This window comes from Salvelinus fontinalis, chromosome 6, assembly GCF_029448725.1.
Source record: "Salvelinus fontinalis isolate EN_2023a chromosome 6, ASM2944872v1, whole genome shotgun sequence".
Taxonomy (NCBI): domain Eukaryota; kingdom Metazoa; phylum Chordata; class Actinopteri; order Salmoniformes; family Salmonidae; genus Salvelinus; species Salvelinus fontinalis.
In genome coordinates this window covers 53,512,832-53,532,831 of record NC_074670.1, presented here as the reverse complement: position 1 = coordinate 53,532,831, position 20,000 = coordinate 53,512,832, and the positions used below count along the sequence as shown (strand labels likewise).

The 20,000-nt window shown below is 47.7% G+C and overlaps 1 protein-coding gene across 8 annotated transcripts in view; it reads right to left on the bottom strand.

Annotated features, from left to right (window-relative positions):
* LOC129858125 (transcription factor COE3-like) overlaps positions 1 to 20,000 on the bottom strand; it is a 104,453-nt gene that overhangs the window by 11,495 nt on the left and 72,958 nt on the right. For all 8 annotated transcript variants that reach the window (XM_055927105.1, XM_055927107.1, XM_055927109.1 and 5 more), the window contains exon 11: positions 8,679 to 8,767. In XM_055927105.1, coding sequence (XP_055783080.1) covers positions 8,679 to 8,767 — 89 coding nt within the window. The remainder of the gene's footprint in view (positions 1 to 8,678; positions 8,768 to 20,000) is intronic.

Below are 20,000 nucleotides of genomic sequence, written 5' to 3'. Positions count from 1 at the left end.
GGAGGAGTCGCTGACACTCGCCGGGGCTAAATGGGGGGACAAACACAGGCATATTCACACAGCCCAGTATCCTTTCACAGGAAGAATGAGAGGAGAGGAGAGGAGAGGAGAGGAGAGGAGAGGAGAGGAGAGGAGAGGAGAGGAGAGGAGAGGAGAGGAGAGGAGAAAGGGACGAGACGTCACAACACGACACAACACGAGAGCGGAAAGGAGACGTGACATAAGGAGGACAGAGAAGAGGAGTGGGTGAGGTGGGGAGAGAAGAGGAGTGGGTGAGGTGGGGAGAGAAGAGGAGTGGGTGAGGTGGGGAGAGAAGAGGAGTGGGTGAGGTGGGGAGAGAAGAGGAGTGGGTGAGGTGGGGAGAGAAGAGGAGTGGGTGAGGTGGGGAGAGAAGAGGAGTGGGTGAGGTGGGGAGAGAAGAGGAGTGGGTGAGGTGGGGAGAGAAGAGGAGTGGGTGAGGTGGGGAGAGAAGAGGAGTGGGTGAGGTGGGGAGAGAAGAGGAGTGGGTGAGGTGGGGAGAGAAGAGGAGTGAGTGAGGTGGGGAGAGAAGAGGAGTGGGTGAGGTGGGGAGAGAAGAGGAGTGGGTGAGGTGGGGAGAGAAGAGGAGTGGGTGAGGTGGGGAGAGCTGGGTTGGTTGTTGTTTCCAGGGCTCTGGGGATGAGAGCTGGTGTTGTGGGAGCCTCTGCTGGAGGTCTCTGGGGTATTACAATGAGGAGGGGCCTCTGTCTGCCTGTCTGGAGCCTGATTGGTTCCTACAACACATCTAGCCTTTTCCTTGTGTAAAAAAAAAGAGTTTAACTTGACCAAAAACTCTGTCAAAGGAAATGTGCTGTGGTAAACATGTCCGGGAATAACTTTTTTTCTTATCATTTAATCATTTAACTATTCCCTCACTGTTAGCCCTGTGTTCACTGTTTGACAGGGAAAGAGTGCATGAGGATGCTCTTCTCCCTTTCTGTCCCCCATTTCCCACGACAAAATTTGACCTCAGGAAAAAGGATCCAAGTAAAGTCGAATCAGTCTGAGGAATTACCATCTGCCTAGATGGGCAGGCCTGAGTTACAGAGTGAGGAAGGGGTGTGTGAGTTTTTGATAACTTCATGGATTCTCTTCTGAATATATACATCAATGGAAATTAGATTCACTAATATATTGGTTGATTTTATTTTTCTATGTGCACACGTTTTAAATAAAGAGCATGCGTGAGCGTGTGTGTTTGCGTGTGTGTGTTCATACGCGTGCCTGTGTGTTCATACGCGTGCCTGTGTGTTCATACGCGTGCCTGTGTGTGAGAGTGTACCTTAGTAGAGTTTCACATCTATCTGAGATCCACCACGCCAGACTGCCCTTCCTCTGTGCCCACCTGCCTACCCCAACACTCCTACTGACCCCACAGCTATCCTGCAGACACACACCCACCTGCCTACCCCAACACTCCTACTGACCCCACAGATATCCTGCAGACACACACCCACCTGCCTACCCCAACACTCCTACTGACCCCACAGATATCCTGCAGACACACACCCACCTGCCTACCCCAACACTCCTACTGACCCCACAGCTATCCTGCAGACACAGACCCACCTGCCTACCCCAACACTCCTACTGACCCCACAGCTATCCTGCAGACACAGACCCGCCTGCCCACCCCAACACTCCTACCGACCCCACAGCTATCCTGCAGACACAGACCCACCTGCCCACCCCAACACTCCTACTGACCCCACAGCTATCCTGCAGACACAGACCCACCTGCCCACCCCAACACTCCTACTGACCCCACAGCTATCCTGCAGACACAGACCCGCCTGCCCACCCCAACACTCCTACCGACCCCACAGCTATCCTGCAGACACAGACACACAGACACCCCAACACTCCTACTGACCCCACAGCTATCCTGCAGACACAGACCCACCTGCCCACCCCAACACTCCTACCGACCCCACAGCTATCCTGCAGACACAGACCCACCTGCCCACCCCAACACTCCTACCGACCCCACAGCTATCCTGCAGACACAGACACACAGACACCCCAACATTCCTACTGACCCCACATCTATCCTGCAGACACACAGACACCCCAACATTCCTACTGACCCCACATCTATCCTGCAGACACACAGACACCCCAACATTCCTACTGACCCCACATCTATCCTGCAGGCACATAGACACACAGTCACACAGACACACAGTCACACAGTCACACAGACACCCCAACACTCCTACTGACCCCACAGCTATCCTGCAGGCACACAGACACACAGTCACACAGTCACACAGACACACAGACACCCCCACCACAAAAAAGCAATAGAGCTCCCGTTCCAGCTCCTGTCAATCTCCACCCCACCCCCAGCTCTACACCCGAACCCTGTCCCCTGTCCCTATCCACTGAGAGAGGGCACAATCTGTCATACCTTGGCACTGCCAACCGCTATACCCCCATGAGGAGTGTATCTCGGACCCCTCCTCCCCTTCTCTCATCCTCTCTCCTCTTATCGTCTCTCCTCTCCTCTCCCCCTCTGGCATGTGCTCGCTTCATTAATCTCCATTATAAAACAGAAGTTAGTTAATGTCTCTGAGGCTTGGCGGCTGCAACACCCTGCCTGCCACAGGGAACTTTGGCAACCCCCTCCCGCCCGATGCCTCAAACCCACACACATAGGGACACACACACATTCCTGCCTCTACACACTGGTGTGTGTGTGTTTGCCACAGTCGGTCTCTCCTTTTTTCATTAGGCAATGACAGACACAACAGCCTTCTCAAGGTAACGACGCCTTCGAGGCCTTACTGCTCGTTGGTGCTACTCTGCTTTGGTTTGCGTGTGTTTTGTGTGTTTGTGTGTTTGTGTGTGTGTGTGTGTGTGTGTGTGTGTGTGTGTGTGTGTGTGTGTGTGTGTGTGTGTGTGTGTGTGTGTGTGTGTGTGTGTGTGTGTGTGTGTGTGTGTGTGTGTGTGTGTGTGTGTGTGTGTGTGAGTGTGCGTGCGTGCGTGCGTGCGTGTGTGTGTGTGAGTGTGTGTGTGTGTGCGTGTGTGCGTTCAATTGTTTGAAATGTGTGGCCAGTTTCTGATGCTAAGAACAACCCCCTAAATAACCCCAATCTTGAAAACAAATGCAAAGAAAAGACTCTTTGGAGGACATTCTCCAGAGTATTATCGCAGAATAAATGAAGCACTTCGTTAAGTACAGAAATTCCTCAGCTCACTAATCTACAATGGATTTAGCTAATTATCTCCAGATAATAACAACAATTAGATAACCAACTAAGAACAGGCCGCCTGTTCTGAGAACCTTTAGATAACCAACTAAGAACAGGCCGCCTGTTCTGAGAACCTTTAGATAACCAACTAAGAACAGGCCGCCTGTTCTGAGAACCTTTAGATAACCAACAAATAACAGGCCGCCTGTTCTGAGAACCTTTAGATAACCAACTAAGAACAGGCCAGGCCGTATATGTGTGGAGGTGAGAGATGGGCCTTGCACTGCCTTGTTGTGAACCACACACACACACACACATATCCACATTCACACTCATAACCCCCCCTCTCTCTTACACACACATACACCCCACCCTCCCAACACCCATATACCCACACATGCACACACACCCCTCCCTATAGCGACGAGGAGAGACAACGCCATTGGATTCCTGTCAGCGCAAGTGCCGGCAATCAGAGCGCGGGTGCTTTAACGCCGCTGAAAGCTCAGCCCCAATCAATACGGTAATGCACTGCCTCCCAGTTATCATCATAATCTCTTATCACTGGCCCACACCTCTGAGGCGAGAGAGGGGGGACGGAGGGAGGGATGGATGGAAGGATGCAGGGATAGAGGGATGGAGGGATAGAGGGGGGATGGATGGAGGGATAGATAGAGGGATGGAGGGATGGTGGGATAGAAGCAGCGTGACGGCTCATTCAATAATCACCTCAGCCAATGATCTGAAAGATTGAGGAGATGTAGGTACTACAGACGTTTCCATGGTGTGTCAAATGCTGGTTTAGTGCTAGTATAAAGTGTGAGTGTCACTTGAACTCAATATAACGGTAGTATCTTGATTCTTGAAATTACCCATTTGCAATATGAATAAACATCAAACATGGAATATGCAAGGGTGGAAAGATTCACTACATACTCTAGTAGAGAGAGAGAGAGCACCTCCCCACCATGAAGGGGGAAGAAGAGGGGACTTGGCGGAGGACTGGAGGGAAGGAAAGGAGAATTCTCTCTTCCATCCTCAGTGGGTCAACTGCCAGGACGGGATGAGAAGTTGGCCCTACAAGAGACTCCCTCCCTATGTGTGAGTAGGAAGAGTCTGTTCCCAGCCTCTATCCTGGAAGCCTCTACACTGATGTCTTTAAAGCCCTTTCTACCTTACACCGGGGGAAAAACAGGTTTTAGCTAGTGTATGTCTCTCTTTTATGACTTCAGACAGAGGTGGAAATCATTTCATCCACCATGCTCCATGCTCTCATCTGTATCCAGGCCAAGAGGGAAAGGCACATACAGTATTCTGGAGCGACAGACCACACATCTAGAGAGTGAACGTCTCTTTAGGGTACTTCAGAGCTCCAGGTGGAATAACTCACAAGAAGAACGATATGAAAGAGCAGGAATTATAGAATATCCTAAACGGACTGGGGTCATCTTCAAGTCAGGTCGATTGAGGAAATGAATTCCAATTTGACTCATGAGTTTGAAAATGCCTGTCATTTTCTAAGAGGATTTGACTTGGGGCAGCAGGTAGCTTAGTAGTTAGAGTGGTGGGCCAGTAACCGAAAGGTTGCTAGATCGAATCCACGAGTTGCCAAGGTAAAACTCTGTCGTTCTACCCCTGAACAAGGCAGTTAACCCACTGTTCTTAGGCCGTCATTGTAAATAAGAATTTGTTATTAACTGACTTGCCTAGTTAAACAAAGGTTAAATAAAAAAATGTAAAATATTACTTGAACTTCTGTATCTATAAATTGAATCACAATTCATAACCTATCAACTGGAAACCCAGCCTATGTCACTTCCTCTCAGTGCTACTTTTAATGTGCATTACTATATAACATTTTAGCAACAATACAAAATAGTTTTTCTCTCAAGGAATTGTATGTCTTGACTATCACAGAAAGACATTAATAATTGCTATTTTCATGTGAAAATGTTATGGAATGTGCCTTTATCATACCGCATGTAACTGCATCCTCCTTATCAAACATTGGACTGAACATGAGCGAGCAAAATCTCTCCCGTAACTCTTCTACCAATCTCACCTAACCCAACCCCCCTGAGCCCCAGCCCGTGCCCCTGGCCCCCAACGCCCCAGTCCTCCTTGCATCTGCCTCCAGACATATTCCACCTATTTTCTTCCATTGCTTTCCAGGAGCTCAATTATGGGAGGATGGCTCCCTGGTTCCAGAGGTTCCCGGAGAGAAGGGATCAGCAGACCCGGGAGAAGAAGCCTTCCGACAGGTCCCTTAACAATGATAAATCACCCCTTGCCTGGCTCTGCACAGCCGTCCCACAGCCACCTAGTTGCAACACATAGGGAGCGCTACCTCTAGCTATCTCTAGCTACCTCTAGCTATCTCTAGCTACCTCTAGCTACCTCTAGCTACCTCTAGCTATCTCTAGCTACCTCTAGCTATCTCTAGCTATCCTACAGGTGAAGAAGCCGGATGTGGATGTCAAGTGCTGGCGTGGTTACATGTGGTCTGCGGTTGGGATGCCGGTTGGATGTACTGACAAATTCTCTAAAACAACGTTGGAGGCGGCTTATCGTAGAGAAATTAACATTCAATTGTCTGGCAACAACTCTGGTGGACTTTCCTGCAGTCAGCAAGCCAATTGCACGCTCCCTCAAAACTTGAGAAATCTGTGGCATTGTGTTGTGTGACAAAACTGCACATTTTAAAGTGGCCTTTTATTGTCCCCAGCACAAGGTGCAAATGTGTAATGATCATGCTGTTTAATGAGCTTCTTGATATGCCACACCTGTCAAGTAGATGGATTATATTGGCAAAGGAGAAATGCTCACTAACAAGGAAGTAAACAAATTTGTGCACACATTTTGAGATAAATAAGCTATTTGTGCATATGGAACATTTCTGGGATTTTTAATTTAAACTCATGAAACCAACACTTTACATGTTGCGTTTACATTTTTGTTCAGTATAGATTAGAGCACAAACTAACAGCTCAGGTCTTGGACTAGATATAGGGAGTGCAGGCTTTTGTTACACACCAGCACTAACATTGCATTGAATATAATTGCCCCATTAACCCTGGCAGTTGATTCAGATGTAATGGCCAAACAGGTGGCAAACACATCTAGCCTAAGAGGTCATATAAGGCCAGAACATGCTTTTTCAACCGTTAACACATTTTGGCCAACAAGACAGCAAACTCTTCACCTCGGTTAGCTTTTTAGCTCCATCTCCATTTGTTTGTCTGCTCTGTATCAAAACAGGCCTCCCGTATGGCCGTATCTTAGGAAAATAGGCCCTCCGCATGTAAGGAACGCATCACCATCCAGGTGTCTATTTAAGAGGATTCATAGGCCGTTAAACTTGCCGTGACCTGGGAATGGGTCTTCTACCACAAAGATCCTGGAACAGAGTGGACCTCGCAAATATGCTGCTGCCTCCCATGCTGAGCAATAAGGGGAGGCTAGAGCTTAAACCACATATCCTCCATAGATCTGGATGGGGAAGTGTCCGCTTGCAGCCAAGGCAGACTGGAAATGAAATTAGAGGCGAACTGATCCAGCCCCAGCCTCCGAGGTCATCAGTGACCAGTTGGCCATGCTTTAGCCCCAGTCTGCTCTGTCTGTCTATCACTGGGGCTAGGGTTCCAGCTCTGGGACCGGCTCGTTGAAGAAGTGCGGCTGCCAACCTCCTAATCTAATCACTCAAATGGGGTTTCTCAGCTACAAAGGAAAACATCAAAAACCAACAGCCAGTGTTTTCCCCTATCATTATTTACATGGAATCCCACTTATTCCCACCCTTCTAGACTTGCTCTGTTGCTTCCTGCCTAAAAAATTACTTCAATTTGACTTCATTTGGTTCCAATAGCAAGTGTTGGTGCCTATTGCCTCTGAACGTAGCTTGGGGTAGCTTTGCTCCCTGCCTAAGATACTCTACAAATGGTCCTGACCAACCTTTCCATCCTACAAGAAAAGCAAAGGAGAGAAGATAACAAAGAGATGAAATGTCAGCCTTACTGTTCCAGAGTGACTGTGTGAGTCTTTCCTGACAAGCCACATTGGGTGAGAGCAATGAGGTACTTCACGAATAGCAAGCTTTTATGTGTTAGTCTTGTTGTTATTTCCTTCTGTCTAAAATGTCGAGAAAGCTAGCGGCTGAAGAGAAGATGGAGGAAAATCTATACGCTTATTGAGTTTTCTTTTGAATAAATAAATATATAACGGCTGATAGGGACATTCTCCCTCCGCCACAAATCAGGGCATCAAAGGGGCCAGACAATATATGCTCGCTAATAGTATCAATTTACAAATAAACTGCTTTTTTGGTGACTGGATCTCAGATGTCAGATTTTGATAAATGGTTTCAATTTGGCAGCTGTTTTAGACTGTCAGGCCACATCTGATCGTATCCCTCTTTACAGCAGTTCCCTGCCCAAAACAATCTCACTCATTTAGTGGTGCACCTTTTTTGGGGGAAAATAATCTTTTCATACTAACCAGGCGGCAAACCGCCCAGGGCACCTGACGGCTGCCTGTGTTCTTGGCCCTGCCTAATGTGTGTGTGCGTGTGTGCGTGCTTGCGTGCTTCTACACTGAGTTTACAAAACATTAGGAACACCTTCCAAATATTGAGTTGCACCCCCTTTTGCCCTCAGAGCAGCCTCAATTCGTCAGTGCATGGACTTTACAAGGTGTCGAAAGCATTCCACAAGGAAGCTGGCCCATGTTGACTCCAATGCTTCCCACTTTTGTGTCAAGTTGGCTGGATGTCCTTTGGGTGGTGGGCTGTTCTTGATACACACTGGAAACTGTTTAGAGTGAAAAACCCAGCAGCTCTGCAGTACTTGACACACTCAAACCGGTGTGCCTGGGACCTTCTACCATTCACCTTCTACTATTCACCCTCTGAATGGCACACATACACAATCCATGTCTCAATTGTCTCAAGGCTTAAAAATCCTTCTTCAACCTGTCTCCAACCCTTCATCTAGACTGATTGAAGCAGATTTAACAGGTTACATCAATAAGGGATCATAGCTTTCACCTGGATTCACCTGGTCAGTCTATGTCAGGTTTTGTATACTCAGTTTGTGTGTCTACACGTGTGCATGGAATGGAGATATATTTGTATAAGCAGTGACTTTGCATCTGCATGTTTGTTACTACCTCAAACCTAAAAATAACAAGACCAGAAACACTGTCTCAAACTCTACAACACCAATACAACATCATATAAACACCTGTTTCCAATTGTACAAGTTATCAGAACAATGTGCCCCTTGGCATCGGAGTATGTTCCAAAGGCCAGGTCCATATTGAGTGGAACAAATTAATCCAATCTAACAGATCTGGTTTGCCCTCTATAAACTCAGATATTTGGCAGTCCGAAGTCTATATGGTCTGGGTGGTCTTTGGAGTAACAACAGGGGATGATGTACTCCTTGGTGTCCTCTGAGGCGTATCACTGACCTTAGGTAACCTCTCTGGATCTCCTGGGTGTCTGGGGATGACTTTCTGTAGCCTCTGGAAGCCGTAGTCGATGGTAGGCTCATTCAAGGCTGGAAAGAGAGAGAATTATCATGGTTAGAGTATTGCTGAGTGATATCTCTACAAACAAAGTGGATGGCACATTTAGTGGATGGCACCAATGGCACATTTAAAAAATATATATATATTTCTTACATCTGTATGCCTATGAAGACCTTCTGAAGGCCTTATGATGGCCTTTTGAAGGTATTATGTCACATTCTAGAGTAGCATATCTCCCCTGCCTGGCTGTCCTGCCCTGATACAGGAGCTCTACAATGGCCTTGTGTCAGCCCATCTCTTCCTCCACCGGCATGTCTCTCTCTTTCTTCTACTGCTGTTTATTAAGCGTGAGGCCTTCTACTCAACCTGTCCCAGTCACTATCCCTTTCACAGAGCATTCCTAACTAATTCAATTGCACCGCCCTCACTCCAAGCCCCTCACACCTCCCCCTTTTTATTTCATTACCCCCCCCCCCCCCCCCCCCCCCGTTTGAAAACAACACAATCTCCATTCCTCTCCGTTTCGATACGAAGGGGAAAAGAGAAACACCCGGAAATGAGTTAAGGAGATATTTCTCCATAATCAAGCCCATTAATCATAAAAGGCTGTCAAATTTGACTTTGGGGACAATTTGTCAGCCTTCTTGCCCTGTAAGGATGATTGACACACCAAATGCCAGTAAGTAGAATAGCTAGTTTGCACTAATATGCATAACCGGCGCTTTCATGAATAAGAATAAGGTGGTAGCAGCAGCGCAGGGTCTTTTCAAAGGCCCGCTGCTGTTTGTCGCGAGCGGCAAATAGATGTTATTACCATTATAACAATATTTGTTTTCTTTCCTCAGGAATGGGCACCCGCGAGCTGCTAAATCAAATTTGTTGGAGGCCCGTTTCACACCAAGGGAAGGAGAAAAGGGCTTTCAGGCTGGGGCTGGGTGGGGATGTTATCTGAAGGGTGACGGAGCCTCTACGTTCCCTCTCCACACAGGCTTCCATGTTGAATCTCTGCCCCTGGCCCCTGAGAGGCCTGGAATGGATTACTCTCTCATGGACGATTTCTCCCTTGTTGGGATGAAGAGGGGATAGTCTACTTTGAAACCAAACAGATGTCTTTGGATAATAAGGTATTCCTAAGGCCTTGTCAGAGTGTTAAGGCTGAGTATTGGGAAAGGGAATTTCAACACAACCAGGGATAATTCTAAAAACAGCCATCTACCAAGAGAGTAGGACAAGTGAGAGAACAAGTGAAGGAGAGACAAAGCAAGAGAAAGGGGACGGACACACACAGGAAGAGAGAGAGAGAGAGAGACAGAGAGAGAGAGAGAGAGAGGCAGAAAGAGAATCTCATTTCGCCGGGGAGGCTGGAGGGTAGTGGAACAGACGTCTCTCCCTCTACTGCCCCCCAGAAATTAAGACCATTACTTCCCCTTATTAAAATCCCCTAGCACTTTGACCCCAGCGCCCCATTGGCTGCCTGTAGGCCCCTGTCCTCTCAGCCAATCGATACGGCTGCCTCCTCGCAAAGAGCCTGAGTAATTGGAGAGCGCCGACGCGCTGCGTGAACCCTGACCCCCTACGCATTACACACCCCATATGAAGATAGATTGCCTGATTTAGTGTAAACATATGCTGCAATTCCAGCCATCAGTGCCACTTTCTCCATCGTAATTTGTATTGATTTTTTTTTCAGGGGGCCCAGGCATCTTCGTGTCTTTGCGGTGTCTGACGTTTGGATTTTTTTAAAGGGGAAAGATAATGCAGTTCGGTGGGAAGAGGAGGAGAGAATATGAGTGAGGGAGAGAGAGGGAGAAAGAGAGAGAGAGGGGTCGGCGAGGTATCATTTTTTATTTATTTAATCATCCAATTATTGCCCTCGATTTCTCCCTCTCTCCATGAAAGTGATCAAACAGTCGACTGGGGTCTCACTAAAGAGAGCGTTGTTATTAGGTGACCACTCGACTGGGACAAAAGGGAGGGAGATGGTGAATGGGATTTCCACTAACACACTCAACCAAGGCTGAGAGGAGTGGTAGTGAAACATGATCCCAGATCACACAACAGCACTAGGCACAGTAGATAGCACTAGGCAGATAGCACTAGGTAGATAGTGCTGGTGACAGCAGAACACTATACAGGTCAGACAGAAGTTTTTGGGTTAAGGAGAATAATCTAGTCCAAATTGAGGCTTTTAAATCAGCAGATGATACATAAATTTTGGGATTTATAAATTAATGACATGTAAGCATTAATTCTTGAAGAATATAACTTAGAAATGCCTCATGAGCTTAGTTCAACTGTCGTACCCCATCAGAACTAAAATATAACCTTTCTTTACGCCAATGTTTGTAAACAAAGTAAATGTAAACAAACACTATATAGCCTCATAACATGGTTAACATTCTACATTTGATATAATGGATGGTCAGTCCTTGCATCCATAGCTCTGTCAGAGTGATTACATTTCTCTAGCCACATCCCTCAGCTTTTAACCAAACCAAGGGTGGGGATGCCGCTTTGTTATTGTTTCTACTGCTGATTGCTACTTTAAGGTCAGATAAACCATCTATCTGAACTATTCATAAATTGTCATTAGGCATGATAATGTTCAGTTGATCATCACCTTAAGTGTCATTTCTTCTACTTTCATACTCTGACATCGTTCTGACAAAGTGGAGGCTGCTGAATGGAGGACAGCTCAAAATAATGGCTTGAAGGGAGCAAATGGAATGGCATCAAACAACTGGAAACCATGTGTTTGGTGTATGTGATACCATTTCACTGATTCCGCTCCCGCCATTACCACAAGCCTGTTCTCCCTGATTAAGCTGCCACGAACCTCCTGTGTTCTGACTTCACTATATGCAAAACACCACTTTTGTTGGTTGGGAGTATTGTTTCAAGTTGCAAAGTCTTTATTTTGAATACAAACAGTGTAGCTATTCCCTCCGCAAGGCAACAAAACAAGCTAAGCGTAGAAAGTAGAGTCGCAATTCAACGGCTCAGACACGAGACGTATGTGGCAGGGTCTACAGTCAATCACGGATTACAAAAGGAAAACCAGCCCCGTCGCGGACACCGATATCTTGCTCCCAGGCAAACTAAACAACTTCTTTGCTCGCTTTGAGGACAATACAGTGCCACTGACACGGCCCGCTACCAAAACCTGCGGGCTCTCCTTCACCGCAGCCAATGTGAGTAAAACAGTTAACCGTCGCAAGGCTGCCGGCCCAGACGGCATTCCTAATCGCGTCCTCAGAGCATGCGCAGACCAGCTGGCTGGTGTGTTTACGGACACACTCAATCAATCCCTGTCCCAGTCGGCTGTTCCCAGATGCTTCAAGAGGGCCACCATTAATTCTGTTCCCAAGAAAGCTAAGGTAACTGAGCTAAACGACTATCACCCCGTAGCACTCACTTCCGTCATCATGAAGTGCTTTGAGAGACTATTCAAGGATCATATCACCTCCACCCTACCTGACACCCTAGTCCCCACTCCAATTTGCTTACCGCCCCAATAGGTCAACAGACGACACAATCGCAATCACACTGCACTCTGCCCTAACCCATCTGGACAAGAGGAATACCTATGTAAGAATGCTGTTCATCGATTACAGCTCAGCATTTAACACCATAGTACCCTCCAAACTCGTCATTAAGCTCGAGACCCTGAGTCTCGACCCCGCCCTGTGCAACTGGGTCCTGGACTTTCTGATGGGCCGCCCCCAGGTAGTGAGGGTAGGAAACAACATCTCCACCCCGCTGATCCTCAACACTGGGGCCCCACAATGATGCGTTCTCAGCCTTCTCCTGTACTCCCTGTTCACCCATGACTGCGTGGCCATGCACGCCTCCAACTCAATCATCAAGTTTGCAGACGACACTACAGTGGTAGGCTTGATTACCAACAACGACGAGATGGCCTACAGGGAGGAGGTTGAGGGCCCTCGGAGTGTGGTGTCAGGAAAATCACCTCACACTCAATGTCAACAAAACAAAGGAGATGATCGTGGACTTCAGGAAACAGCAGAGGGAGCAGCCCCCTATCCACATCGACGGGACAGTAGTGGAGAAGGTGGAAAGTTTTAAGTTCCTCGGCATACACATCACGGACAAACTGAAATGGTCCACCCACACAGCCAGTGTGGTGAAGGCGGCGCAACAGCGCCTCTTCAACATCAGGAGGCTGAAGAAATTTGGCTTGACACCAAAAACACTCACAAACTGTTACAGATGCACAATCGAGAGCATCTTGTCGGGCTGTAGCATCGCCTGGTACGGCAGCTGCTCCACCCACAACCGTAAGGCTCTCCAGAGGGTAGTGAAGTCTGCACAACGCATCACCGGCGGCAAACTACCTGCCCTCCAGGACACCTACAGCACCCGATGTCACAGGAAGGCCAAAAAGATCATCAAGGACAACAACCACCCGAGCCACTGCCTGTTCACCCCGCTATCTTCCAGAAGGCGAGGTCAGTACAAGTGCATCAAAGCTGGGACCGAGAGACTGAAAAACACCTTCTATCTCAAGGCCATCAGACTGTTAAACAGCCATCACTAACATTGAGTGGCTGCTGCCAACATACTGACTCAAATCTCTAGCCACTTTAATAATTAAAAATTGGATGTAATAAATGTATCACTAGCCACGTTAAACAATGCCACTTTATATAATGTTTACATACCCTACATTACTCATCTCATATGTACAGTATATACTGTACTCTATACATCTACTGCATCTTGCCTATGCCGTTCGGCCATCGCTCATCCATATATTTATATGTACATATTCTTATTCATTCCTTTACACTTGTGTGTATAAGGTAGTTGTTGTGAAATTGTTAGATTACTTGTTAGATTACTGCACGGTCAGAACTAGAAGCACAAGCATTTCCCTACACTTGCATTAACATCTGCTAACCATGTGTACGTGACCAATACAATTTGATTTGATTTGTGAAAAGAAATTCCCATTTTATCTTAAAAGTGTAATATATCATCTTTCAATCCATGTGACAAACCTCCACACGTCGAGCCAGATGTCCTAACCTATTTCTAGAGGTTTAGGAGGAGGCTACCTAAAGCTCCCTCAAAATCAATTCCCATGTTGCTCTCTGTCTTATTTCAAACAGCTCTGCTTTCCAAAGGACCCAAACGACTTCAGTTAGCAGGAGCAAGAGGTTCAGTCAGAGTTAAAACAGTGTACCTCTACAAGGTCAACGTGATCAGAGGGGATGCTTACCTACAACCCCCTGAACCTAACAAATCTGGAAGACATGGTAGAGTAAAGCTGGTCCAATATTCTTAAATACCTACCTTTCATTTGTTGCTACTGGGGTATTGGATAGGTGTTCAACTACAGAACTTTCACTAATAAAGTCCTTTCAGATTGGTGGTCTAGAATAGGAAGTCAGTTAATATTATTGGAACGTAGCCATAGTCTCACTGCTCTTTTACAATCAGTCTCACGGGTGGTAGGGACTAAGGCTCCCAAGCTTTAAAACGTTTGCATGCTCAAATGGTGCATTCATATATACATTCATTCAGCATATGTTTACATCCTCATTCTCCAACATGTTTACATCTATTTATGTTGAGCTATTTTCTATGTACTTTTCCTCACCGCCACTGCCCTTCCGAACACTTAAGTGGCTTCTGCTTTTCTACTTGGCTGCTAGCTGATTCTGTACATATTTACCAGATATAGCTGATGGATGGAATATGCACTTTGGGAATCTTTTTTCTTCATCTTGCACAGCCATGTCCCCGATGAGGATCATCCCGAAACCCATAAATCTCCACTATCCTCCTCCACCACACTCAGCTCATAGGCTCTCCATGGATTTTCCTTCATTGCACTTATCATTTCAAATTCCATATGAAATATAGCATCAAGGCCCAAGCCCATGTCCAACGCCCGACTGACAGAACAGGGGATACGGGGGATTTGGAGTGGCTTGCATCCCAGAGCAGCATGGGCTTCATCTTTATTCATGTTATGATTGACGCAGGTCATCGCTGTGTCTACAGGTGTGTGTATCAGATCATTTCCTCCCTTCCTTCTGGGGGAAGAAATTGTCAGTCGCACAACAGTGTGAGCCATAAGCAGAAGGACTGATCTGACTCTGCTATGTGTAGCTTGCTGGGGGTTGTGTAGCCTGCTGGGGGTTGTGTAGCCTGCTGGGGGTTGTGTAGCCTGCTGGGGGTTGTGAAGCCTGCTGGGGGTTGTGTAGCCTGCTGGGGGTTGTGTAGCCTGCTGGGGGTTGTGTAGCCTGTTGGGGGCTGTGTAGCCTGCTGGGGGTTGTGTAGCATGATGGGGGTTGTGTAGCTTGCTGGGGGTTGTGTAGCTTGCTGGGGGTTGTGTAGCCTGCTGGGGGTTGTGTAGCCTGTTGGGGGTTGTGTAGCCTGCTGGGGGTTGTGTAGCCTGCTGGGGGTTGTGTAGCCGGTTGGGGGTTGTGTAGCCTGTTGGGGGTTGTGTAGCCTGTTGGGGGTTGTGGAGCCTGCTGGGGGTTGTGGAGCCTGTTGGGGGCTGTGTAGCCTGTTGGGGGCTGTGTAGCCTGCCGGGGGTTGTGTAGCATGATGGGGGTTGTGTAGCCTGTTGGGGGTTGTGTAGCCTGTTGGGGGTTGTGTAGCCTGTTGGGGGTTGTGGAGCATGATGGGGGTTGTGGAGCCTGCTGGGGGTTGTGGAGCCTGTTGGGGGCTGTGTAGCCTGCTGTGGGTTGTGTAGCCTGCTGTGGGTTGTGTAGCCTGCTGGGGGTTGTGTAGCCTGTTGGGGGCTGTGTAGCCTGTTGGGGGCTGTGTAGCCTGTTGGGGGTTGTGTAGCCTGTTGGGGGCTGTGTAGCCTGCTGGGGGTTGTGTAGCATGATGGGGGTTGTGGAGCCTGCTGGGGGTTGTGTAGCCTGTTGGGGGTTGTGTAGCATGATGGGGGCTGTGTAGCCTACTGGGGGTTGTGTAGCATGATGGGGGTTGTGGAGCCTGCTGGGGGTTGTGTAGCCTGTTGGGGGTTGTGGAGCCTGCTGGGGGTTGTGGAGCCTGCTGGGGGTTGTGTAGCCTGTTGGGGGTTGTGTAGCATGATGGGGGCTGTGTAGCCTGCTGGGGGTTGTGTAGCATGATGGGGGTTGTGGAGCCTGCTGGGGGTTGTGTAGCCTGCTGGGGGTTGTGGAGCACCGACCTGTTGACAAGCATCTAAAGCCCCTGTTACACACATGCATTATGCTATTGATTTACTCCTTTCATCCCTCTCTCTCGCTCTCTTTTATTTGTCCCTCATTCAAAATAAGATGAAATCGCAACACACATGCATGCAAACATACAATGCAAAACATCCACTCTGACTTGCTATACAGTATTTTGTGTCAGCGTAAACAGTTGATATCCCCAAACATTTATCCATCAGCATCTACACTGCACTGTACATACTGTACAACAAACTCAATACATAAACCTACAGTACACACCACCCCCTCCCCAACACACACACACACACACACACACACACACACACACACACACACACACACACACACACACACACACACACACACACACACACACACACACACCCCTCACAGTGAAAGCATAGAAAATAAATTCAAAGCAAAAGGCTTGATCAATCACCCGAGCCTGCCACTCCAACACTCCGACCTCCCCCACCTTGCGATCGATGCTCATAGAAATTTCATGAACTTTAAACTGTGATTGACAGACAGACAGATGGGCCCCAGACAGACATGGCATACTGGCCTCTTTAAAGTGGTGAGCCACCAGGGAAGATGAAGGGGCCTCTTCCCGCCTGTTCCCTCACCAAACACACACTTTTAATTAAGACTAAAACACTTTGCCGTTATGGCAACATTTAGCCAGACTGATGTACTCTCTATGGCTCCTATGACCTCTATTTGCCCTTGTCTGACACCACCCTAGACCACTAAGCCCTGTCTGACACCACACTAGACAACTAACCCCTGTCTGACACCATTCTAGACCTCTAACCTCTGTCTGACACCACACTAGACCACACCACTCTAGATCACTAACCACTATCTGACACCACTCTAGACCAGTTACCCCTGTCTGACATCACACTAGACCAATAACCCCTGTCTGACATCACACTAGACCAATAACCCCTGTCTGACACCACACTAGACCACTAACCTCTGTTTGAGAACACACTAGACTACTAACCCCTGTCTGACACCACACTATACTGCTAACCTCTGTCTGACACCACACTCGACCACTAACCCTTGTCTGACACCACACTAGACCACTAGCCCCTGTCTGACACCACACTAGACTACTAACCCCTGTCTGTCACCACACCAGACCTCTAACCTCTGTCTGACACCACACTAGACCACACCACTCTAGACCACTAACCACTATCTGACACCACTCTATACCAGTTACCCCTGTCTGACACCACTAGACTACTAACCCCTGTCTGTCACCACACCAGACCACTAACCTCTGTTTGACAACACACTAGACTACTAACCCCTGTCTGACACCACACTAGACTACTAACCCCTGTCTGACACCACACTAGACTACTAACCCCTGTCTGTCACCACACCAGACCACTAACCCCTGTCTGACACCACACTAGACTACTAACCCCTGTCTGACACCACACTAGACCACTAAGCCCTGTCTGACACCACTCTAGACCAGTTACCCCTGTCTGACATCACACTAGACCACTAACCCCTGTCTGACACCACACTAGACCACTAAGCCCTGTCTGACACCACACTAGACCACTAAGCCCCGTCTGACACCACACTAGACCACTAAGCCCTGTCTGACACCACTCTAGACCAGTTACCCCTGTCTGACACCACTCTAGACCAGTTACCCCTGTCTGACACCACACTAGACCACTAAGCCCTGTCTGACACCACACTAGACCAGTTACCCCTGTCTGACACCACTCTAGACCAGTTACCCCTGTCTGACACCACACTAGACCAGTTACCCCTGTCTGACACCACACTAGACCACTAAGCCCTGTCTGACACCACACTAGACCAGTTACCCCTGTCTGACACCACTCTAGACCAGTTACCCCTGTCTGACACCACACTAGACCAGTTACCCCTGTCTGACACCACACTAGACCAGTTACCCCCGTCTGACACCACACTAGACCACTAAGCCCTGTCTGACACCACACTAGACCACTAAGCCCTGTCTGACACCACACTAGACCACTAAGCCCTGTCTGACACCACACTAGACCAGTTACCCCTGTCTGACACCCCTCTAGACAAGTTACCCCTGTCTGACACCACACTAGACCAGTTACCCCTGTCTGACACCACACTAGACCAGTTACCCCCGTCTGACACCACACTAGACCACTAAGCCCTGTCTGACACCACACTAGACCACTAAGCCCTGTCTGACACCCCTCTAGACAAGTTACCCCTGTCTGACACCACACTAGACCACGCAGTTTTGAAGAGGAAAAAAAGAGGATAAACCACACCTGACTTTCAGAGGAATATTCTATCAATGGAGTAGGCCTATCGGTTTACCGCATTCTAAGGTATGAACGTACTCATATGCCTCTGCAAATCCTACACAGATGTCAATGGGGACATTTACGAGGATGTAACTCATATCTGGATTCAACCCCCCCAAGTCAATGAGTACTTATCACATCCATTTAATGCTACAAGTGATCAAACAACAACTTATTGTAGTTCTTTGAAGTTACTGGCGGAAGATTCCTTTTTTATTAGAAAGAACAGTGTTCTCCACTGAGGGAATTTCCCTCTCTTCCACAGAGACATGCCACATGTCATATATTAAAGACACAGATCAGCTCTTCTCTGAGGGGACTTGTGGAACAAATGTCAGATAATTTGCGTTTCTGTGGGGACATTTTAGGCTGTGACTCAAAAATAATAACTTCTCAGGTGTGTGTGTGTGGGGGCGTATTTCTTTGAGGCACACACTTTGCCAGCCTTGTCACTCCAGTCTAATCAAGGCACCAAGGAGGTAATTATTCACTAGCTGATTAACATATCTCACCGCTGAAGCGGATGCACACTCTAATCACAAGGGTTGCGTCATTCTCGGATCTCACAGGAGACAAGTGAGGCAACAGAAGGGAGTGGGTGTGTTTCTGTCACCTCCACTTCTCTCCGTGCTCTAGAGGACAACAATCTATGTGATGTTCCTCTGCGTCTATGTGAAGAAACTAAATGTTTGATCCGACTGTCGTTCAGTGCAATACTGTAGGTACAGGGTAGGAAGTATGTATGCTCAATCATGTGGAAATCTACAGTACAACAAAATTAAAATTAGGAAAACAATTGACACATGGTTAAAAAATGTGTCTTGCTATACAGTACATGCAAGTTGATACCACACATGCTTATGCATAATTACCTCCATATGTTGCAGTGAGAGTAATTAAACAATAAAAGTGCAGTAGTCAATTAGTCAGCTTACAGTACTTCAAAAGAAGTTGTCAGCAGAGAAGGGAAAATCCAACACACCACGGTGAGGAAGTAAAATATTTTACAGAGGTTCAAATTCGACATTACGGCAAAGCCGAGGTATAACTCACTCCTTTGTTACATGTTCACAAGACCTTCAGCATACCATATGGAACATTCTGCTAATGTGTTCCATGTGGCCAGCCTGTGTAAGAGAGAGAGAGAGAGAGCGAGAGAGACAGACAGACAGACAGACAGACAGACAGACAGACAGACAGACAGACAGACAGACAGACAGAGAGAGAGAGAGAGAGGGAGGGAGGGAGGGAGGGAGGGAGGGAGGGAGGGAGGGAGGGAGGGAGGGAGAGAGGGAGAGAGGGAGGGAGACCATTGTTTTCCCCTCACAGTGATAGGAACACTGCCCAACGCCAAGGCAATATGCCCTGTGAGAAAACAGTGACTGCCCATGCTGAAAACCTCTTAATGGTTTAGTGGCGTTTTAAAGGGCTTGAGAGGTGGTGGGCGCCAGGTCTCCTTTATGCCACACAACAATCAGGTCCCAACACCAGCTCCTGCTCGCCGTCTCTGCCATTGGTTGCCGTCTTTTTCCGAATAACCTCATCCAAACCAGCACCGAAACAATTGCCAAACGTCAGATTAACCCAAATAAAAGTCTATGTAGCTTGACCTGTCTTCTCCCCCCACTTCAGTCTAACACCCAATCTCTGATATGCTCATAAAGAGAGTTAAACTCAGCAAAAAAATAAATGTCCCTTTTTTAGGACCCTGTTTTTCAAAGATAATTCGTAAA